This window comes from Mustela putorius, unplaced genomic scaffold (genome assembly GCF_011764305.1).
Source record: "Mustela putorius furo isolate JIRA1106 unplaced genomic scaffold, ASM1176430v1.1 tig00003869_pilon_pilon_pilon, whole genome shotgun sequence".
Taxonomy (NCBI): domain Eukaryota; kingdom Metazoa; phylum Chordata; class Mammalia; order Carnivora; family Mustelidae; genus Mustela; species Mustela putorius.
This window is the reverse complement of record NW_025422021.1, coordinates 20,630,513-20,654,390: the sequence shown is the minus strand read 5'-3', so window position 1 is coordinate 20,654,390 and position 23,878 is coordinate 20,630,513. Positions and strand designations below refer to the sequence as shown.

At 43.3% G+C, this 23,878-nt stretch overlaps 1 protein-coding gene across 1 annotated transcript in view; it reads right to left on the bottom strand.

The window, feature by feature from the left end:
* PLA2R1 (phospholipase A2 receptor 1) overlaps nt 1–22,174 on the bottom strand; it is a 113,536-nt gene extending 91,362 nt beyond the window's left edge. Inside the window, exons 1-3 of the mRNA XM_004743922.3 lie at nt 21,759–22,174; nt 4,503–4,886; nt 1,903–2,076 (exon numbers count right to left, since the gene is read on the bottom strand). Coding sequence (XP_004743979.1) covers nt 1,903–2,076; nt 4,503–4,886; nt 21,759–21,873 — 673 coding nt within the window. The 5' untranslated portion in view covers nt 21,874–22,174. The remainder of the gene's footprint in view (nt 1–1,902; nt 2,077–4,502; nt 4,887–21,758) is intronic.
* Between the last annotated feature and the right edge of the window lie 1,704 nt (nt 22,175–23,878).

Below are 23,878 nucleotides of genomic sequence, written 5' to 3'. Positions count from 1 at the left end.
TACTGTGAATTGTCTGATGAAGAATTATCTGCAGGGGCACCTAGGTGGCTCAGTTGTTAAGTGTCTGCCCTCAGCTCAGGTCATGATCCCAGGGCCCTGGGATTGAGCCCCTGCATCTGGCTCCCTGCTGGGCGGGAAGCCTGCTTCTCCCTCTCCCACTCCCTTTGTCTCTGCTCCCTATATCTCTGTGTCTCTCTCTGTCAAATAAATAAATGAAATCTTAAAAAAAAAAATTATCTGCAACAGGATCATTTGGGTTACTTGTCAAAAACGCAGATGCTTGGGTACCACACACTGGACACACTCCATGTCTCAGAGAGGGGCCAGGATATGTATTGTTAACTATCCCCCTGGTGATTCTAGAATATCATATCAAATATAGTCTGTATTTTCTGGCATAGAGAAAATCTGTCTGTATTACATCTAGAGACCAAGTTCTTTGAAGGAAGGGTCCTAAGTCCTAGCACTCTTGATATTCCCCACTATGCTAACTTAGTGGTGCTGGCAGACAACAAAGAGAAGGGATCATTGATTCAGAAGTGCATACTGAAAGGCTAAGTTAGCTTTGATGATGGTATATGTTGATGCTGATGGCAATGGCTAATTCTGGTGAGAGCTTACTGTGTACCAGAAATACATGTACCTTAGATGCATCATCAAATTGGATCTCAATAATCCTAAAAGGTTATTACCTCCATTTGTATGACAAAGAAACAGACATTTAAGATCTCATCATTGAAGGGAAACAGACTCCAAGCTTGGTCTGTCTGACTTCAGAGCCTGTACTCTCTTATTCACTAAGCCAAATTTGCTCTTAGATTAGAAAACAATTCTACAGATAACTTCTAAATCACATTCTTTGGAATTCGTTTCTTCACTTTGCTTCTGTTTCACATTTACTTGTTGTATTTTGTCATATATATGGCAATATATATGGAGGGGAGGTAGGCAAGGAAGGGGAGATAGTAGGAGCTATACTCTCTGATTTGCAGGAACCAAGGTGAAGGACACAGAATATAGAAAGTAGAAAGTATAGGCACACCTGGGTGGTCAGTCGGTTGAACATCTGATTCTTAACTTAGATCATGATCTCAAGGTGGTGAGACTGAGCCCTGAGTTGGGCTCCACACTGGACATGGAACCTGCTTAAGATTTTTTCTCTCCTTCCCCCTTTGTCTATCCCTCTTCTCTCTCTTCTCTTAGAAAAAAAAAAAAAAGTAGAAGGTATATATAAATATTCTTCACTATTTAGCAGCTATTGGAAAACTTTTCGCTAAATAAAAATAAAATAATAAAGTACTAACTGAAAAAAAGTTAGAACATTGCAGCTGTCAGATTTTGAGGTTATAGCTAGAAATTGAGCAATAAGAGGGAACTCAAGATGAGAACTCATTGTTGAGAAATAATGTGGGCAATTGCGATTTTAGAAAGTTCAACCGGGGACTAGCTGATCCCTGGACCTGACAATAGGCAAGACAAGCAGTCTGGACATGGGAGAAATTAAGGCAGCTTATAGGAGGGGGTGGGGTGAAAGTAGAAATAAAGAACAAGTTTTATATGCATTTAGGTTTGTTTTGACATATTTTGCCCGGAAGCTGGGATTAATGAGTGCACGGAGTGTTATAATTTCATTCTGGTTAAAGCATCCTTACTTATGCACTGAGCTTAATGAAGAATGGCTAATTAACATCTTTTGAACATAAGCGGAAAAAAAGAATATACATCAGAATTGTCTTTTCAAGGCAAAACAAACATAAAATCAAAATCTGGATAAATGGAATCAGAGTGCTTATTCAGACTTCAATCTACCAATCCTGGTGCTTTTTTAAAAAAATACAGATAACTTTCTAATCATGCTTGATTCATTCATGACATATGGGGAAAACTAGATTTTATTCTTACTGGAATCTGGGCAAAATCCCCACTTCTCATCTCGTTCATATCGACTGGTTGTAGCACACCACAGTAAGTCATCTTCCCGCCCTTCCCGGGTGCATTCATGATGCCATTGTTGGTTATACTGGAAGGGAAACATGCATGGTGTCCCGTGGGCATTCCCTTTGATTGTGTACAAATCTAGAAAAAAAAAAGACAAAGTCATATAAGCATATGTCAACATTATCTTTGGTAACTGTCATTTAGTGAATGTGCTTTTTATTGACTGAGATCCTATACAATGGGTAAGGCCCTTGTTATTCCACAGAGAATTCTTGGGGCCTCACTGTCTAGTGTATGTGAAGGTACAAGGGTAAGTGCTGGCTTCAGAGCACGTGCTGATAAACAGGTTCTTTACCTATTTCCTGCCTGTTTATTTACAATGGTGCCCCCACACAGTAGCACACATATTTATCAGTGGATGAGAAGGAAAATTAAATGAAGATTTACTTAAAATACCTTCTGGCCCCCTAATACATCAGGGATCAGCATCTGAACCTCAAGAATTATATAGGTACTTATGAATTCATTCATTCAACAGATATTTGTTGGACATTTAATGTGCCTAGCACTGGGGATGTTCTAGAGAGCAAACCTGCACATGTTCCCTTTCATATGGAGCTTCTGTCCTAGAGGGGAGAGATGAAGAGAAAACAAGTGTACAAGTAAACATATAATTTCAGATTGTGGTAAGTGCCATGAAGGAAAACAAAGCAGGGCAGAAGACAGAACGGCTGTGTGTGTGTGTGTGTGTGTGTGTGTGTGTGTTTGAAGGATGGAGGAGCACTATTGTAGAGAGGGCTGCCCATGAAGGCTTCTCTGAATAAGAACTGGACAAGATGCAAGTCTTGGCAGAAGAGTTGTTCTGGTGGGTGGAACAGCAAATATGGAGGGCCTGTGACAAGAGTGTGTGGGGGGTGGATGGGGAAGAGCAAGAAGGTGTAAAAGGAAGTGGCACTGGGGATGAGCTGGAGCGTCAGCTCACAGAGGTCCAGCTCTGCCACATTATGGATTTGGGCCTTTGCTGTGAGATCGTGGGAAGTCAATAGTGGGTTTTGAATGGAAAAATGACATGGTCAGATTGCTATTTTAAAAGAGTAACTCAGGGTGTAGTGTGGCAAACCAAACCGACATGGGGAGAGGGGAAAATGGGATGACTAGCTAGGAGGCCTCTACAAGAGTCTAGGAGAGGAGTATGAGGAGGTGACCTGTTGGCTGCTCTCTCAGAGTATTACAATAATCAGGTATCCTTGGCCTTGAGCATGACTCAACTAGGGCTTTCAAGGGGGAGGGGCATCTGGGCCACCCTCAGTTGAGGGGATCTTGGAGCAGAAGGTCCAGCTGTGGAGGTTCTCCCTCCTTCGCCACAGCTGACAGGGGCTAGACATACACCACACACCACGTTGCCAGCCCTGTAGGTTTGGGCTGTTTAGGAACTACCGGTATTTCAGGATGCATCCTCTCATTTTGATCCCCTGACTTCTATTCAGTCTTCCCCTGAGTGTGTAGGAATGTGAGTATATGGCTAAAAAACTAACATAAAGCAAAATATTACGTTTTTCCTTAGAACTGAAGACTATTCAGAGTGCCAGCTTACAGCAATTGCTTATTGTAGGGAGTCCTGAAAATGGCTTGCTCTTGGCTCTTTTTTTATTCATTTATTGTAGGTACAAAAGAAAGTCTTGCTTTAGATCTTAGGAGTCTCTTGCTCTGCTTCCCAGGACTTGTATAAAGTTCTCAGAAGGATATGCTCTTGTTAAGGCATAATTCTATAGAGCACCATGAGGTCAGGGGCCACATCTGTCTTGTTGGCTTGTGTAAATTAAATGGCCAGCACTGTACCCAAGAAATAGTCAGTGTTTAATAACTACGTGAAAGAAGGGTGGACGAGTGAATGAAGAGAGCTACAGAACAAAATCTGAGACTGGTTTGAGGTTTCAGAATTTATGCCATTTTCTTTGCCTTTTTTTTTTTCTGCTCAAAATGCCCAAATTATAGAACTACGGAGAAGGAAAACCCCCACTCCTGAAACATGCTTTCCCACTCCTTGACACATGCCAATGGCTCCTGACAGTAGTCTGTGGTTTATCTTTAAATGCCTTGTCCACAACCATCATGTGGATGCCAGTGAGGAGGCTTTGAGGTGCTCTGTGGACACACTCACACATGGTGCTGAGTTTCTACAACAAGAGAAATGGGAGCAGGAGAGGTTCTTCTATCCATCCTGACAAGTCTTTACTTCAAAGACCTATTCTTCCCACCTTTATTTTTTCCTCTTCCAGCCTTCTATTCTTTCTCCTCCTTTCCACTGATTCCCAGAGTTATTTAAGTGGTTTCTTCCCTAATATCTTTAAATTTCGAGTTTTGCTTCTTTAGCAGCATATAGAAAGCCCATTCCAGGACTCCGGTAATCCCTTTATAATAAGCAAGTAAGCAACTAAAATGTGTTTAGACATCCCTTCAGGCTCTGGGTGCTGTCATATAATATAATTTACAAATCTTTACTTAGGGGCAAACCTTCTAAATATAACGTTTCATGAGTACTTTTATTTAATTATTTTTTTCACCTTTGTGCAGATATTCACAAATGCTTCCACCATCTGACATATAGGAAATCCACTTGTGAAGATATTTCCTTGAGACCACAAGCATGTTGTTGTGGTTCACCTGCACCATGTACTGGAGAGGGCCGGTGATCATGTTCCTGTTACAGCGCCATCTCAAGGAAACGTGAGTGGAATCACACTCGTATAAGCTCAATGGCTGCTCTGGATTAGATAAATTCAGGCCTAGGCAGCCACTGCCCCCTAAGTTAAAGAGGCGGTGGTTTGAAACCCATTTCCACAGCATGTGCTCGCTGAGTGGTTTGCAGTTCTCCAAGGTTAGTACAGATTTGCCTCCTTGAATGCATTTCTTGAGGTTTTCACTCTGGATAACAAATATTCCTTTATCTGAAACAACAAAAGAGAAAACATGGCATGCAACGTCCATATATCATTAACTACTGTCATGAGGATCCCAGAGAGCATGTCTATATGTTGCCATATGTCACAATTTATAGCCATGTGGAACAGATCTGGAGTTGATCTGGTCCACCAGAAGAGCATTTTTTGCACAAAACAGAAGGGTTTCCTGGGAAACAAAATGGATTTGTTGGAATTAATGAGAAGGTGATCTAAGACCTCCATGGCTGTACTGTAGCAAAGGCTGCCGGTTGATCCGTGGGCGAGTGGTATTATGGTGAAGGCGCGCACCACAACTGGGTAGAGAGCGGGGATTGATAATATTACCCAGGGCTAAATGGAAGGGACACTGTGTGCCCAGAGGTATGGTGTCCCTTTGGTTTTCTTCAGGCAAGTGCATGAGTACTAGAAACCTACCAGCTGAATCAAGGGTCACTGAAATGAAAAGTTCTACCATCAAATCCTACAGAAAAACAAAAGGGTTTAATTGAAGTGTGGTTTTGTGTCTTGATACAAGATGCAATGCTGGTGGGAAAGAAGCCTCTCCACATTTGTTCTCTGTGCTGGGTCCACGTGGAGTGAAAAAGTGGGGACATTTGCTGTGGGATGGCCTCTTCACAAGAGCAGCCTTGGTGGGTGGGACCAGCAATAGATGGATGCCCAGGACATGACCTCAGACCTGGCACCATGTGAAGATACCTGGGGGATGACAGAGCAATATGGCAGTGGCCAAGCCACATAGGCCACAGGGAGATATCTAGAGAAAGTAGGATTTTCTGACACTTTTATGAGCCTCTAACCCCCTGGAGCCAGAAGAGATCTAAGTGAATTTCCTGTGGAAGAGCTGGTGGTGCCCATGGGTGTTAGCTACCTGTCTGCTATCGGACTATACCTCAAGTCACTGGTCTGGAAAACGCCTCTTATACAATTATGAACTTGTCCTCTCATAGGGTTTTGGAGGTAGAAATCCTGTCTAATTTCTTCAGTCTAAGCCCAGAATGTAGTGAGTACATTATAGAAGTTCAATAAATGCTTGATATTGATTAAGTGTGCTGGTAGTTACATAGTCGCACCTGCAGAGGCTGGCAGGACTTGGTTTCCTGAGTCCCTCAGCTCAGAATGTCTGGTCGGGTTCAAGAGCTCTTTTGTTCTCTCATTAGATAGGGTCCCTTCTTATATTTTACCTCCTGTCCGTTCTTTAAAAATCTGAAGGGACCTTATCAGCTTTCCTTAAAATGGCTGTGGCTTAGGGCAATTTGTGTTGTGTGACAGGAGGAGGTCTTATAGAGATTTGGGACAGTGCAGAACAAGCTTCCTTGTGCATCAGTTCATGGGGACTGTGTTTTGTTTTGGTAAAAGTTCTTTTATTTTTTTCCAAAGTTCCTCAGGCCAACAACTGACTTACAGTACCCAAAATCACTTATGATGTTGTTTAAAAAAAGATTGTCAATGTATTAATTAAAGCTATACCTCATTTAATAATTGATAACCTCACTTATAACCATAATTTGAGGAGTTGAATTAGTTGTCAGAAAATTGCTTTGATCATCATATATCAGAGCAAAAGAGAAGCGAGTGTGTGCTTGGGTGAGGGAAGAGAATGAATGGTTTTAGGGAGATTTCATTTAGATCAGGAAATTTGTTTTCCTAATGAAGACCATGTCTATATGGCTATTAGTAATAGTCATTCAAGATCAAATCTATCCCTTGCCAATATGATGTGGATTCTGATAATTAACCTTTTCTCCAACTCTCTTTTTCATGACCGAGTAGAAGGTCCACCTTAATTTCTTTTGTAATCTACTAATTACTTTCTAGCTAGCCCACTGTTTCATTAATTTTTCACTAAAGGATAATTATTTTACTGTAATTGTTTGGTAGGTTAGCATCTATCTCAAATACATGTTCAAATATAGCTACCTACTTACTGGCTGGATCTCAGCCCCCAGGGCCTCAGTTTATACACCTAAGATGGGTAGACAGATGAGTGGTTGAGGGCTCTCAATCAGGCAGACTAGTCTGGAACTCTGGGCAAATTTTTAATCTCAGTGAGACTCCCCTTTCCCTTTTGAACTGGGAGCATGTGTGATACTGCTCTCACAGGGATACTAAAAGCATTCCATTAAATTAACCCATGGACAGCACATCACACACCACTTTGGCATAGGAAGACTTAAGCAAGTCGATGTTGTTATTATTGTTACCATCATCCCTTTGGCTTCCCAAAGCCTCTTATTATGCAGAGGCAACTGTAGATCTGATTGAACACCTGAAGAGTGCTAAGTTGAGCATCTCCAAAGACTTCTATCATTACCAGAAAAATTCATTTTTACTCTAGCTTTTGCAGCATACAGTGTGTGTAGACTTAATATGAAATAATTTTATGAAGGATAAATATGCTTCAAAAGCCAGAAAACAAAATTCTTGTCTGTTTGTTCAAATATATGTGCAGTCATGAGTTAAGAGTCTTAATCTGTTCATCTTCTACACTAGTATCCACCTGTGAAGTCTATACTGCAGTTCTCTTAAAAGACAGAGAAAAACACATGATGTTGACAAGCAGTGTATGGGTGAGTGAATGGATGGTCTGTCAGTCAACATGGAAATTGTATGTCACTAAAATTTTGGGTGAATAAATAACATTTTTAAATGTTCAAATTTTTAAATGTTATGAGAAAAGGAGTGCTAGAACCGGAGCTTCCATAGTTACACCAGTGATCATAAAAATACCCTTCTGGAGCAGAAGATATTTGACAAACTTAATCCCACGCTGCTCCCTTTTGGAGTGTTAATATGTTTTCATGCCCAGCTGCCTTCAGAATGTAGCTTTGGAAAAGTTCCTCAGAATGTATCATAAACAAGTAGTTCTGGCTTAACAATAACAATAAATATGCCATCTCCAAAAGAATACTATGCCATAGGAAGCTAAAAAATGATCCAATCCCATTTTCCCATTAAACTATAATAGAATCTGGTCCTGGCACCATTAATCTCTATAAATTCACTGAAGAGAAAACAATTGCTTTCACATAGACTATGAGGAGGCCCAATGTAGGTATCAATACTCTGATTATTATTATATGCAAATATGAGTTGTCTGTAAGAAAAACACAATGTGAAAAAAAGCCACCAATCCTTAGTGTCTATGGTCAGGTTTCAGAAAGGATGAAAATCAAATGTGGGAGGAATCAAGATTGATTATATATGCCAAGGACATCAGTTCTGCTTGAACACTGATTAAGTGATTAATGAAGTACTGCCAGAATTACTAAATCTCTTTGCAGTAAAATGTTATTATACTTCCTTTCATAATTATAAGTTTAAGAGGAAAGAAAGGATTGATTTACTAGAAGTAACTTATAAGCTAACTTTTATGCTGTTGGTGGGGGCGGGGAGAATCCACGGAAGACAGCGGTTCTACTTTCTACTTCTGGGTTATTTTGAGGAGGAGATCATTTTAGACCCATCCTTTGGCCCCACAGGATAACATGTAGTTTTCTAAGAAATGGGAGGAGAATTATTTCTGGATCAAATGTGGAATTTAAGTTTAAGGTCATCTTTTCATGACCACCTATAGAATATTACTACATTCTCTAAGAATTCATTGAGTGCTAACCATATGTTAGGCACTGTGCAGGATTCCAGAGCAGAGAGCTGAATTACTTGCCTAAATATCTGTCCCTTAAAAGTATATCTATTTCTTCTGAAATCATGAGAATTCTAGTTAATGAAAAGAAGGGAATTCCATCAGTTCCAAAGAAAATATTATAACTGCATTTAAAACAGCACTTAAGGGGCGCCTGGGTGGCTCAGTGGTTTAAGCCTCTGCCTTCAGCTCAGGTCATGATCTCAGGGTCCTGGGATCAACGGGGAGCCTGCTTCCCCCTCTCTCTCTGCCTGCCTCTCTGCCTATTTGTGATCTTTCTTGGTCCATCAAATAAATAAATAAAATCTTAAAAAAAAAAAAAACAGCACTTAGAGGCAAGTGATGATAAACAAAAGAAAATGGCCCAGAATTTAAAACACTTGACTGGATCCTCAACTAGTGTCATATGTGAGGGGGACATGGGTCCTCAGTGTCCTCAGATCATTCTGAGTGGGGACAGTGTGTGCACATGCATTCACTTTGCTCGCTTTCCGAGAAGGAGACAGAGAACATCACTGGAAGGAATGATGCCATTTGGAGACTAATTTTGCCCATAAACTCGAACCATGGACTTTAGAGCTGGGGGACTATAAAGGTTATTTCATTGAATCATTCTTTTACATTTTTAAAAATCCATGTTGTTTCCAAAGTTTAGTATCCACAATCTCAGTAAGGACTATATAGGTCTAGTTCTAGCTTTATTTACATACACTAATTTATAACCTATAAAGTAGAAAATAAACTGCTGCAGGTTGTTGCCAAACAATTTGAAGTAGGTGACTTAAAATTTCAAACAGATTTTTTTCAGTCCCTAGTATGGTATATGTTAGGAACCCTGCAGAAAGAAGAATATGTATGTCATAGTGTTTGCCCTTAAGGAATTAATGTTAACCCTGGGAGTATATCATGAAATGTACAGAAAGAATTATAACTTAATGTTGAAGTATATTTTGATGTCAGAGATATAAATAAGCACAATGAGGTAGAAGCCAGGGCTAGGAGGGATAATTTGGCTTATCAGAGAAATCTCTCTCTTTCAATCTCTCTCTCACATGCCACATGCACACACATTTTCATTCAACAGTCATTTATGAGAGACCTAACTTTTGTCACACACAGAGGTACACTGATGAACTAGCCAAGCAAGATGTCTGTTTTCATTGCAGAGAGAGAGAAAGAGGGAGTTCAGAATAGTGGAGGAGGTCTATTGGTGCATGGCTGGGGAGGTGGGCAAGGGGGCATTCTGGACAGAGCGAGTATCACCAAAGCTCAGAAGTGACAAAAATAATCAGCTCCAGGGTGAAGAGAGCCCACCTATATAAAAGACTTTGGTGGTTATAGAATATAAAGTTAGAAAGAGATGGTTTGGGGTCATTTTATGAAGAAGTTGAATTTTATTCAAAAATTTGTCTCCTATTCTTCCAATGAGAAAGAATAAGAGAAAGCATGACTGAGGTCATGGTGAAGATGAATTGGCATGGTGAATCACTCAACAAAAGCCTTTATTGAGCACTTACTGTGTGCCAAGCAGTGTTTTAGGTGCTAAGAATATAAGTGTGAGACAAACGTCCAAGTTCCTGGCCTGGCGGAGTCCTCCTTTAGATGGGATGAGACAGTCCACCACTGGAGCTGGAGCATGGTCTGGGGACTATTGCTATGATCCAGCAAGGGGACAGAAGGCCTCAATTCAGCTGGTTGTGGTGAGAAAGGAAAGGAGGGAATGGTGAGACTCCAATCACTGGAAAGAGAATTCAAAGGGGGAAAAGGAGATAAGATTTAGTGATATACAGAATACAAGGCTTCTGGAAAAGGTAGTTGCAATGACTTGTTCTCTAGTTTCAGCGTTCATTTGGCTGGTAAATGCCTGCCAATTCCTATGATACCCAAAAGGTTGGAGTCTAAAGGCTGGGGCTACTATTACAGTCCGATCCATCTGTTTAAACGTTGCTGACTGGAGGTGCCTGTAGGACATTTCACTTTCAGCACCCCTTCGGATCACCCCCACCTGACGTGGGTGCCTCCTTCTGCTTTAAACACTTCTTCTCTTAGAAATGGATGGAGGTTTGAAGTGGTGAGTGAATAAGGTAAGGTTTGAAGCACTAAGACTTGGGACGCCTGGGTGGCTCAGTTGGTTAAGCAGCTGCCTTCGGCTCAGGTCATGATCCTAGCGTCCTGGGATTGGGATTGAGTCCCACATCGGGCTCCTAGCTCAGCCGGGAGCCTGCTTCTCCCTCTGCCTCTGCCTGCCATTCTGTCTGCCTGTGCTCACTCTCTCCCCCTCTCTCTCTCTCTGATAAATAAATAAAATTAAAAAAAAAAGTTTGAAGCACTAAGACTTCGTTGAGGTTTCTGTACTTTTCACACAAAAAACCACTTGAAACAAGCAATAAAACAATTCCTAAAGAAATGCTCTTTTTATGGTGGATTTTAGGCAAGCAAAGGGCTTTCTGATATTCAGTGAATGCCATTATGATGGTGGCCATGTAATCCAACTACACATAAAAAGTCAGCCTCTGCGCTCCTCCACGTTAAGGGAAGTGGAAGGAAAAGTTCACACACACAGTTCACATCAAGTGCAATGCTGAAGAAAGCTATTAGGAAGCCACAGCTTGCCAAATACAATCCCGTTTCAATCTCCCACCCCATTTCCCAGGATTTAAAGCTCTTCTCCTCTACCCACCCACACAGCTGGTGCTCAGGCACTCTCTGCCCTACAGCATCTCTCGAATCAGTTAGGTTCCTTTCTGTTCTGACGGTACAGTAGTCCCTCCCCCACCCTTAGCTTCCATTTTGCTTTCAGCTGTTTCAGTTTACCCGAGGTCAACCATGGTCATGCAGAGATCTTTCTTCTGATATGTCACCAGAAGGTCACAGGTATCCTAATACTATGTTCTAATACCTATGGCTTTCACCTCACTTCATCTCATCACATAGATATCTTATTATCTCACATTAGCAAAAGAAGGGTGAGTATAGTACAATGAGGTGTTTTGAGAGACAGCCCACATTCACATAATTTTTATTACAGTATATTGTTAGTTATTTTATTTCATTATTAGTTACTGTGGTTGATCTCTTACTGTCTCTAATTTATAAATTAAACTTTATAATAAATATGTATATATAGGAAAAGCCACAGTATGTATGGGGTTTGGTACCATCTGTGGTTTCAAGCATCTACTGGGGGTCTTGGAATGTATACCCTGTGAAAAAAGGGAGACTACTGTATCTCAGTTGGGCATTGGAAGTTTCCAGAAGGTGTGGGGGGAGAGGGCATTTCTCCCCTGCAACCAATCTGAAGGTGAGCGGCATCTCTCTTGAGATGTATTGACCTTTTCTAGCTACACAAATTTGGGTTTGTCCTATCCAGTGAATGGTGGATTCCGATCTGATTGTGTTCCTTACTTAGATTACTCTGTAGCAGGAAAGGATGTTGTAAACTGCTGAATCAAGTTCTGTTCATGGCTGAATGATGCAGAAAATCTGGATTCTTAATATGACTTTCCAAGCCAATAAGCAAGGAATTTCTGATGCTTGCAGCATGTGCATTGTACGTGAAAGAACAGTCCTGCAGAACAAAGTGGAAAGTGTGCCTGTCCCTCCTGGCCCTCTCTGCATGAATATTTGCATTTTACCCCAAATGCATCTGAGATTTGGTGTTTGTCTCTTAATCTGACAGCACCTAACAGAGCCTGTGGCTGCCTCTCAATTGCCTTCTATTAATCAACTAAGGGTAAATTACATTTTAAAATATTCCCTTATCCTTCTGCAGAACTTCCGTTTCTTCATCTGCCCTAGCACTGTCCTTGATTTTGAGCTTGCTTTATTTTCCTACAGCTTCTGAACCTGGATAATCATCACCTCCACAGGCCCAGGGGATCCCTCTTGCTAAATCCTTTTATGTGTTCTCTCCCCTTTTCTCTCTAATCTTCCCAAATCGCCACTCCCAGTTCCACGGGGGGCATACAATACTCCTTCTCACATGAGGGAAACATGAAACCCAGCTAATCAGCTCCACTGGCCCCAGTTTTGTGGGGATTCAAATTGCCTGTTACCAACCCCTGTGTGAAGTAGGTTAACCCTTTTAGACTGTCCTTGCCACTCTCTGCTTACTCACATCCCCTCCTGTCCCTTCCTCTCCCCCATCCTCATTTAGCAGCGCCTGATCCTTGCAGAAAATCTCATCTCTTCTGAAGTTCTTCGCTTTATCTCTCTGTATCTTACCAGTGAATTCTTAAACTGAGTTGAAAACCTTCCTCTTCCTTTAGCTTTTAGTCTGTCCCTCCATCATTTTGCCTTTAACTTGAAAGTACCTAGTAGACATTGTTGGTATAAAAATCATTATTCATAGCAGCTCTGTTATCGTCTTATAGACTGTTGAAAATATGCCATCTCAGTCCCCAGGAAGCCTCGCTACAAAGAGCAAGTTACAGCAAGACACAGTAAGACAGAACATAGTTAAACTTCCCTCACAAATGCATGCCCGTTGAAGCCCTGGGGATATGATTCAGAGACTGGGTCACCAAAACAAACAGAAACAGAGGACAACTCCACCAACAACTAAAACAACCCAGGAAAGGATGTGACATTGTTGAATACAAAAGTATTTACTCGAGCTCATCTACCTTAGTTACTTTATGGGGCACCTGGGTGGCTCAGTGGGTTAAGGCCTCTGCCTTCGGCTCAGGTCATGATCCCAGGGTCCTGGGGCGGAGCCCTGCATCAGACTCTCTGCTCAGCAGGGAGCCTGCTTCCCGCCCCCCTCCCCACCTGCCCCTCTGTCTACTTGTGATCTCTATCTGTCAAATAAATTCATAAAATCTTAAAAAAAAAAAAAGAATATACCCATTTCAGAAAAATATACATTTACTTAACTGGAAGATAGAAATTAACACAAACACAAAAACAACTTCCAATGGTAGAGGGAGTGTTAGACCCTGACTAGTTTGCTAGGGCTGCAATAACAAAGTACCACGAACTGAATGACTTCATAGAAATGTATTGGCGCCCCCGATTTGGAGACTAGAATTAAATAATCAAGGTGTCAACAGGATTGGCCCCATCTGAGCCTGTGAGAGAAGGCTCTGTTCCAGGCTCCTTCCTTGGCTTGTGGATGGGTGTCTTCTCCCTGTGCCCCTTCATTTCATCTACTCTAGATGCTTATTTCTGTGTCCCAATTTCCCCTTCTTGTAAGGACACCAGTCATATAAATAGTCTACCCTAATCACCTAATTTTAACTTAATTACCTCCATAAAGGCCCTATCTCCAAATAAGGTCTCATTCTGAAGTAATGGGGTTTAGAAATTCAGCCTACAAATTTTGAGTCCCCATGCTTCTGATCAGGTTGGCTACCTTCTTTGCTGGCTACCCAAAGTAAGATAAAAATGTGGTGTCCTGCCTGGGGTAGGGAAGTCAAGTCAATCTCCACTTCCTGTGAGCCTACAAGGGATTGCAGCCTCTGCTGCAATACGCCTGCTGCTGTCAGGCTAGCGGGGATAGCCAGGGCCTTGCTCCTCCCTGAGATGCCACTGGCCTTCCACTAGCAGACCCCAGTCCTCCTGTCTCCCAACCTGAACACAGTCTGTTGGCACAGTAGATGGAGGGTAGGAGTGGGGAGGCAGCGGCTTAGAACCCATCCAGGGGATCTGGGGGGGGGGGAGGTACGTCAGTGGATGTGACACAAGTGGGACTGAGCTTGAGCTGAGGCTTCTAGCTTCCGGCTCATGCTCTGTTGTCCCATGAGCTTTCATGCCTAAAGCACAAATTCAGAGATTAAAATTATTAAGGATTACAAGACTCTTAAACCACAGAACATTAAACACCAAGTGCAATGCCCTGCTGAGGACAGCACTCTGTGTGTGTCTTCATTGGCCACATGCCCATGAGCCCACCCTGTTCTTACCTAAACAAATCTACCACTACAGAAGAACTTTGGCAAAAAACAGAGCACACTGCTTTTATGGCAGAACTGCTTGAAGCTGAACAGTAACTGCCTTGGTTTCTCCATCTGCACAATGGGTATAGTAATAGCACTGGCTTCATAGGATCATGAAAAGGATGACCACAGTCACTATGATCACTCTATAAATTTTAATAAAAGAAAAGCAGATCTTAATGTTGAACACGGATAGTGCCAAATAAGACAACAGTGCTTTTCGTTGGACAACCACTTTGAATTTCCTCTTATATTTTCATAAGTGAAAAGGAAAATTCTCAAGAGCAGAAAGCCAAAAGCCAGAAATAGTAAAACTTCTTACAAGCGTATTTTTTTATGCTAACAAACTTTTCTTTTTTTGCATTTTTTATTATCTGGGAGGCTGAATATATTTTTAAGTTAGACATTTACTTTTTTTTAAATCAAGGTTTCATTTAAATTCCAGTGAGTTAACACACAGTGTACTATTAGATTCAGAGGTACAATTTAGTGATTCAACATTTCCATACATCACCCAGGGCTCATCACAAGCAGAGCGCTCCTTAATCCCCATCACCAATTTCACCCACTTCCCACCTACCTCCCCCTGGTAACCATCAGTTTCTTCTTTTGTTTGTTTGTCTTGTTCTCCCCCACCCTTTATTCATTTGTTTTGTTTCCTAAATTCCACATATGAATGAAATCATACGGTATTTGTCTTTCCCTGACTGACTTATTTCACTTAGCGTGGTAGCATATTTCTTTGGCACCGTAGTATTCTAAGAATTTTATAAATTAAAAAATCATGTGGCCACACATGAAAGCAGAAACCTCTTATTTGTTTTGTTTAGCTCTGTATCACAGAACCAATTTACAGAAATTGTAATAATATTCCTCCCTTTTTCTTGAGTAACCTTTTATTAAATTTTTTCCCCTGAATGACTTAATACAGTGTTTATAAGGCATTCTTTTGTTTCTTTTATGAACTATATTTCCTTTAACTATGAATAATTAAAAAATATATAATTTATGTTCTTAGCTTTGTATTGGAACATCTCCTAAAAGGCTTTCAAGGATAATTTCTAAAAGAAAGTGGAGGCAAGGGTCTATGAATATCTCAATTATATTACTTTGATAGATCATATGAGAATTCATCACACAGGGATGAGTTTAGAAGAGGCAAAGCAAAGGAATCATTTCTTCAGAAAGCCAGATATAAATAAGCAAATTCTTAAGTCAAGAAAAGGGAAATGAGGGGACATCTGAGCCCTTAGTTTGACTCCACTGTTCTGGTCATTGGCTTGGAACCTTCACTGTGTGGTATCAGTTACTCTACCAACCAACAATAGGAAGAGTTAGAAGCTGAATGAGAAGAAGTATAGCACCAGGAAAACTGGAAGTCTATGATGACTCTTAAAGGCTCATGAGGAGAACAGCCAGCCAGAGAAGCTGGAATGAGAAAAGTTTGAAGTGGAAGAGGTTCTGAGAGGTGATGGTGAAGTCAGGAGAAACAGAATCGGGTGGTGGGAGTGATTGATAGCTGAGCAGGACAGCTAAACCAGTATCTGATCAGGCTTTTACTTAAATTCTACATCTCTAGATTAGGAGAATGGCTCATTGCCCAGGAGTGTAGGAATTGCCTACAATGTTTTTTAAAAAAATCAATAGCTTTTCTGCTTTATGAAAATATTCACTCTTACATGTAGATATACTGGTTTGGAAAAGGAGGAACTGCAGAAAACAAGAGGCTGGCTTTCTGTTCCTCCTGTCACAGAATCAAATCATGTGCTCCCATCAAACAACAAGATACAGAATGAACTATTTAATGAGCTCACAAGGCTATGGGGGGGGGGTGTCTTTTGCATTAGTGCTTGAGTGCCTGATTCAGATTCCCATTTTTCAAGTTCCTATTGGTGCAAGCTCTTTAACCTTTTTCATCCATAAAGAAGGGTATGTAGTAATAGTATCTACCTCACTGTGGTGAAGGTTTAGTGTGTTAATGTATGTGAGTAATCATTCTTCAAATGTTAGGTACTATGAGGAGCAGTCAAGGGAGCCATCGTTACTGTTGTATCAGAAATGGAAGCTAAGGGAAAATCTCAGGGTCACCACGTCTCCCCACTGCTGCCTCCAGATGGTGGCTCTCATCACCCTCTGTCAGAAACTTCTCCACCATGACACACAGTCTTCCCTTCCTCAACACTGGGGTGACCTGACCTCTTCCTCACATTCGTTGTGACTTTGATGCCAGCAGGCTCGCAGTTCTCCTCTCCACCTCAAAGCCTTTAACTTCTGCACGGATGCCCTAACACTCTGGCCCACCATGGGTCATGGCTCATGAAAGGGTCATGATTATCAATGCATCAATTATCAAAGGAAGTAGAATGGAACAGAGTAGACGAGTAGCAGCACATTGCATGACGCAATGGTATTTTTAAAATGAAACTTTTGTTTTACACAAGTTATGTCTGTATTGCTGTGGATGCTGTGTTCCTCAACTTCCTCTGCTCCAAGGACCTTCTTCCACCTGTTCCTCCACTTCAGTGACCACACCTACAACCACACCTTCTACCTGGTCACTGCCAAGAAAGGATCCACCTCCAAAACTTGTTATTTCTATTGTATAACCACTGCCCCTTCTGTTCTGCCTTTCTCCCATGTCTCTCACTGTTTATTATTTTTAATTTTCTTCTTTTTTAACCTATATTTCTTGAGTCCAAACCTTCTGCTTCTCAGTATTCCTGCTATGAATGACTTAGCTCAGGGCATCAATGTCTTTCTTCATGAGCAGTCGATTTAATCTCTCACAGGGGCTCTTTGCTGCCTTCCATAACTACCCTCTTCAAGTCCCAAACCAGCCGTGGCATTCCTAAACTTAAAAGTGTGTTCTGGTTCCCTTTTGTCTGAACTCATGAGGTTCTTCTCAGCAATACTCAATTCATACCACCAGAATTTACTTTCCTTAAGCAGAGTTCCTTTAACCAAACTCTTCGTTTCCTCATCTCTTGCATGCATCCAAATATAGATCTGTCACAACTTCTTGTCCTGCCACAAACCCTCTTCTGGGGATTTACTCCATCACAGCCTCTGATGGAGCAGATCCGTGTATGTATCTCACACCACAGTCACAGCCTACCAGCCACGGGAAGGCCTCTAATTCAAGGGCAGAGTGCAGGGACTGGCCAGCATGCTACGACAAAGGTGGCCAGACTCCTCTCTTAGGAAATTAGGCAACTCCTCCAAGGAAGCTATGGGGGCTACACATGAAAGAGCCTGCAAGTTGAAGCAAAAGAAACCAGTCTAGAGAAAGAGAACCAAATAGGAACCAGCAAGCAGTCTCAGTGGCCAGTTCTCAGTTCCCAGGAGGCTTGGCCTCACAGGAGAGCCTGTCCTTGGGTCCCTCTTCAGATCTTAGTGCCCTGATACCCAGTCTAGTGCTTGCCTGAGTGACCTCCCATGGGACATCTCTCTTTCATCCAAAAGAGCTTAGACTAGAACTTTCAGACATACTACCTAATACATGATTCTGTGCCTTTGCACACATTCTGTGCTTTCTGGAGGAAAGTTGCCTGTGTGGCAACTACCTACTTATTTTTTGGGAAAATAAATGCCCTTTTGTAGTCCACAGCCCCTCAGGTCAGTCCGTACTTAAGTCCCTACTTAAGAACTTTGCTCATTCCCTGTTATCGTAACGTCTTCTGCACTGTTTTGTAATTTTTTTGTGTTTCTTTATCTGTTTCTGGACTCTCAGCCTCTTGAGGACATATCCCGCTCATATTTATATCTCCCCAATCTGGGAGTGAGTAGCAGATTCCATTGGTTATCCATACTGTCACCCTAGAGGTCATTTACTTGAGAGAGTTCTCATACTTTCTGACTGATTCTCTGTGTCTTCTTGCCTGACAGTGCTCCATGCAGGCCAGAGACCAGGAGATTGGTGCCCCAGGAGGGACCCTGCATTAGGAAGGAATGGGAGTTGGTGGATGAATACCTCTGTTTCCTGCCCTCAGTGGGTCCACTGCATTCTCCACAGTCACTGAGAAGGGCTCCTGTGAAACTGAGCCCTTCTCATTTCCTCACTCCTTCATTGTGTCTTCTACAGTCATCTCCCAAACAAACTACTTGCATCGAAATAAATACATGTCTCAGGGATTACTTGTGGGTGAATCCAATCCTAGAAGGGAGACAAGGCACACAGTACTCAACAGATAGTGAATGAACAACTGAAGCCTTCAGCTCCTCACCTCTCTTCCTATTGGCACAGGATTTTAAGAGATGACCCTACCCCTTTACCCTAGTTCAGTCTTCTTCTAGACAGTCTCCATGGTCGTACACCTTTACCTTATCAGCTTATCAGCACCCCAACCTCCTTGGTCACTGTTCATTCAGAAAAGCCTACCTTGACTGTCTTGAAGGACTAAGACAGCCCCAGTCTCCGTCCAGTCCTGCCCCTGGGGAGATAAGTACTGCTGAGGAAAGTCTCTATTATTGGCTGGTTGAGGCCATTTCACATCATTTTCAGCTCTCAGTACAGCTTTAAAATTCTTTTATTGTCTCCGATCATTTCCTTTAGCAACTTCTACTGAGACTATGTCCACCTTTCCCCAGAGTGCCCACTCCCATCTTCATTCTCCCACTTGCCCTCCCAGTGCTGGCATCCTTAAGTGAGTGAAGTTACCAAGTTGCAGCACTTGTTAGAAGAGCTCAGTTTCCAGAATCACAGCGAGGCCTGTGTGATAGCCCACGAGAGGTGGGATACAAGCAGAAGACGTGCAGAAGTACAGTGCTGTGCACAGGGCAGTATATGATTGGTAAAGGACTGTCAACCTGTCAGAATGGTCTGGACGGACCAGAGAAAGATGGTGCTGTGGGGATACTGAAATGAAAGGACAACACTTGAGGAAGTACTATTATTTCCCCCATTTTTATATATGAAGAAACTGAGGCACAGAGAGGTGAAGTAACTTGTCCAAGGTGACATTGCTGGTACATGGTAGAGACAGGATTTGGACCCATACAGTCTGGCTCAGAGACCATGAACTTGACTATTATATGACACTGTATCTATAGACTTTTGGACACAAAAATTATTGGTAAATGAAAAGTCAGCACAAGAGCATCCATCAGCTGCCTCCCAAGACTGGGATGCTTGTAATTCATATCAATTCAATCAATAATACAGATGAAACAACTCAGATGATGGCTGTCTCAGCTCCCTTCCAATGCTAAGATTTGTTTTTTCCATCTTGGTATAGACAGGAAAAACCCAATTTCTATATTATACTAGAAACCCATCTAGATTATACTTAAAATTTTTACTGATGTGGGTGATTGAAGTCAGGGAAGGGAGCCTGTGCAAGGACTGGCACATTCAGTGTCACACAGTCTCCAATGCCACACTTTCAGGGAATACCAATAACACCATTTTCATACCTGACTAATCTCTCTGCCAACTATGTCAGATTTTCAGATTTGCAAACTGTCACTTGGAATGTACAGGAGGTAGCAGATGGTTTGCCCTTGACCACTAAGATGAAGGCACTGATTAGAAACTATCTCAGGCCAGGATTTGGGTCTGCTGCTACATATATTAAGGATTAGCTCCTTAGTGCTAACTCTGGCTCAGAGGCTCACTGGTGCATTTTCTCTGTGTGGCTTGGGTACAGCTTCTGTCCTACAGACTGCTGCCCTGTTCTAGATAGCTAGTGCTCAGGCACATTTTGAAATATAAAGGAGTAAGCACTGTATGGTAAACTCTTAGTGGAGATGGATCCTACCAGGGGGTCAGATGTACATCCATAAGACCCTCCTTTCCTTTCCTTTTTTCTTTTCTTTCCCTTTCTTTCTTTCTTTCTCTCAAGATTTTATTTATTTATTTGACAGAGAGAGAGGGGGAGAGCACAAGCAAGGGGAGCAACAGACAGAGGGAGAGGCAGAAGCAGGGTCCTCTCTGAGCAGGGGATAGCCCCATGTGGGGCTCTATCCCAGAACCCTGGGACCACGACCTGGAGCTGAAGGGAGATGCTTAACTGACTGTGACACTCAAGTGTCACACACTCAAGTGACACTCAAGATGGTCCCCACAGGACCATCTTCACTGAATTTACCAAGAAGGTTAGGAGGTCTTTGATCTTCGGCCATTTTAGAGCAGGAATTACTCAACCTGTCCCTGATAAAGCCTTGTGGGAGTGCTAGGGAATACAGTCCAGAAAAGATTACCTCAAAGTTGTAGGCAGAGTATGTTGAAAAGGAAAAAAAAAAAAAAAAAAAGAAAGAAAGAAAGAAAGAACAATGAACTCAGGCATGGATCACACCTTGTTTTACCTGTTCTTTCCAAACTCATTCCCAAAGGTGGAGGAGGACAGAGGCTGCCTGGAGACTCCTGCTGGTTTATTTACCCCTGCCTCCCTCCTCCTCGCAGAGAGGCTTCCACTTTGGGACACCGGCCTCTCTGCCTTAGAGGCAACATGCAGGTAGTTATTCTCGGCTGTGGGCCCCGCAGGATACCCTCCCCTCATGACTACAGAGCTTTCGTGGGTCTTCTGGGTACTGGGTGCTGAGTAACTGTTTGGTGACTTGATCCAGCTGTGCACGTGGGCTGGGGGGGTGACTTTGAAGGAACTCTGGCTCACAGGCATGCCAGATGCCTTAGGAACGATCTCGTGTACTCCTCGGTGGGCCTCTGGGTATCCCACACCCACTTGTCTTAGGAGAGAAAGTAAGAGGCAGAAGATGATTGGCTTCAGTTTGCACAGTTCATGGCCTACAGAGGCTCCACGCCCCCATTTGGTCTGCAAGGTATTAACAGAAAAGATTAGGTGTTCTTTCCTGAAGAAGCAGAAGGATGGAAGCCTGGCTCGGGGCCACTGGGCAAGTGGCGGCACACATCCAGGTTTGCTTTGGGAGCGGACAAAATGGGACATCTTTTTTGGCCATCATTTATCTGAGAGATGATCATTTTGAAATGTCATTTTGCGATGGTCCCGGGCCAGAGCTTAGTCAAGTTTTGCCTTCAAGCCCAGGCCCGGCCTGTTGCCCCGCTGCCCGCGGATGCCTGGAGGATGCGGGGCTGGAGGAGTAGAATGCGGGCCAGGAAGAGTGGGATGCAATGCCATTCCGGGTGCAGGACTGGCCCATCCGCCGGCCTTCTCGGGACTAAGGAGACGCGGCCACTGTATAAATACAGTCGCCTTAGCTTCTCACCCCTTCCTGCCCCCCAGTTTCACCCCTTCCTTCTCTGCCTAACCACCTCCGCCCCCGCTGTGCGCGTCTGATTTCTTTGGCCCGGGGGACACTCACCCTGCCACGGGACGGACTCTCGGGTAAGCGCGGTCACCGCGCCCTCGGCGAAGCTCCCTGGTGCCCCCAGCAGAAGCAGCAGAGGCAGCAGAGGTAGCGACCGCAGCAGCAGCATCGCTAACCACTGGGCTCGCCGGGCGCCCAGGGTGATGGTTGAGGGGAGCCAGCGCCAAAGCCCGAGCGCCGGGGCGCGGCGCTGGAGGCGGGACCGCAGCCCGCTCGGTGATCCACGCCTCCCTGGAACTCGCCACCTCAGCCTCCCGCAGGCCCACTCTGTCGTCCCTGTCGCCACAGTGTGCGGACACTCGGGGCTCTGGGCTGGAGACCGGGAAGTTGCGGAGTTTTTTCCCCAGCCCTACTCACTCCAGCTTGGAGAAGGAGGGGGAAGAGGCGGTGGACCATCAGCCCGTCCCAGAAATTCCTGACTTAGGGGTGGGGAGAGAGGAGGGGTGAGAGGAGTTGCCCGTTGCAAGCTCCTCCCGCTTCCTGTCCCCTCTCTCCTTCCTGGGGGAGGCCGACAGGAGTTGGGGGCGAGCAAGTTGAGAATCTCTGGGACAGAAGTCTGACATCTGGGTTCGCAAACCACCCGGATTCTGGTAAACACTGCAGGGCTGGCAGCAAGCAGTTTAGAGTAAACCAAGCTACTCTCTGAACCCAGGCGCTTTGGGAGTACTCCGGACCTCCCCTCCTCTGGAAGGTGGACCATGGAGATTCGTGGGGTGCACCAGGATCCTCCCTCAAAGTACCCCAACGTTCTTCCATTAGTTGAGCTCCTTTTCTTTTTTAAATGCCGTCTCCCCACTTTCCATCTCCTGGGATCCCCAACCCAGCAAAATAGCTGGGTTAACCCACATTATAGCTGTTATCCCACTTAATAGCTGAGAAAAGCGGTGGGGAAAGGCAAAATCATTTGCTCTAGGTCTAGTAAAACTTACTCCCTAAACGAGTTAAGTAGGAAAAGACTAGAACATAGTTCTTCTAACTGTAGTCTTTTTTCCCCCTTTTTATTTTATTTTATACCTTTTCAGTGATCCAGCATTCATTGTTTATGCACCACACCCAATGTTCCATGTAATATGTGCCCTCCATAATACCCATCTCCAGGCTCACCGCCCCCCACTCCCCTCCAAAACCCTGAGTTTGTTTCTCAGAGTCCACAGTCTCTCATGGTTTGTTTCCTCTCCACTTTCCCATAAATCACCAGCCGAACACTAGAAACATTTAATATTCACGAGAACAAGCTGACATAAGACCTTTCCTAAAGAGTCATTAAGACATGAGAGGGGGGAAGGGAGCTTAAAAAAGAAGAAGAAGAAGAGGAAGAAGAAGAAGAAGAAGAAGAAGAAGAAGAAGAAGAAGAAGAAGAAGAAGAAGAAGAAGAAGAAGCAGGAGGAGGAGGAGGAGGAGGAGGAGAAGAAGAAGAAGAAGAAGAAGAAGAAGAAGAAGAAGAAGAAGGAGGAGGAGAAGGAGAAGGAGAAGGAGAAGAGAAGGAGAAGAGGAAGGGATCTCAAAGGATCTTTCTCGGATGCTTATTGGCTAAGATCAAACCGACATTTCTGAGTTAACAGTGTCTGCCCTAGACTGAATTACATCCTCCTCCCCCAGTTCATATGTTGAAGACCCAAACCTCTAAATTTCATGATTGTATTCGGAGATAGGGCTTTTAAGAGTTAATTACATTTAATGGAGTCTTAAAGGTAGGGTCCTAGATAGGATCAGTGGCCACATGAGGAGACAGCAAGAAGGTGACTGACCATATGAGGGCCAAGAAGAGAACCCTCATCAGAAACTTGAACTTTGCACCTTGATCTTGGACTTTATAGCCTCCAGAACTGTGAGAAATAAATTTCTCTTGTTTACACCACCCAAGGTATGGTATATTCTTATGGCAGCTCAACCAGGTGAATGCACTATTTTAACCTGGTTCCCCAGAAAGCACAACCTAGGATGAGATCCCTAGCAGGAAATGGGATTGAAGACCAGAGTGAAATAGGGAAGAAGGGAAAGCCACTGCTTTGGCCACTGCAGTAGCAACATGTGTTCAGTCCTTCAGGAGCCTCCGAAGGCCTCAGAACTGTCTGTCCTGAGGAAAAGAGGAAAGCATTTACCTATAGGTTTAC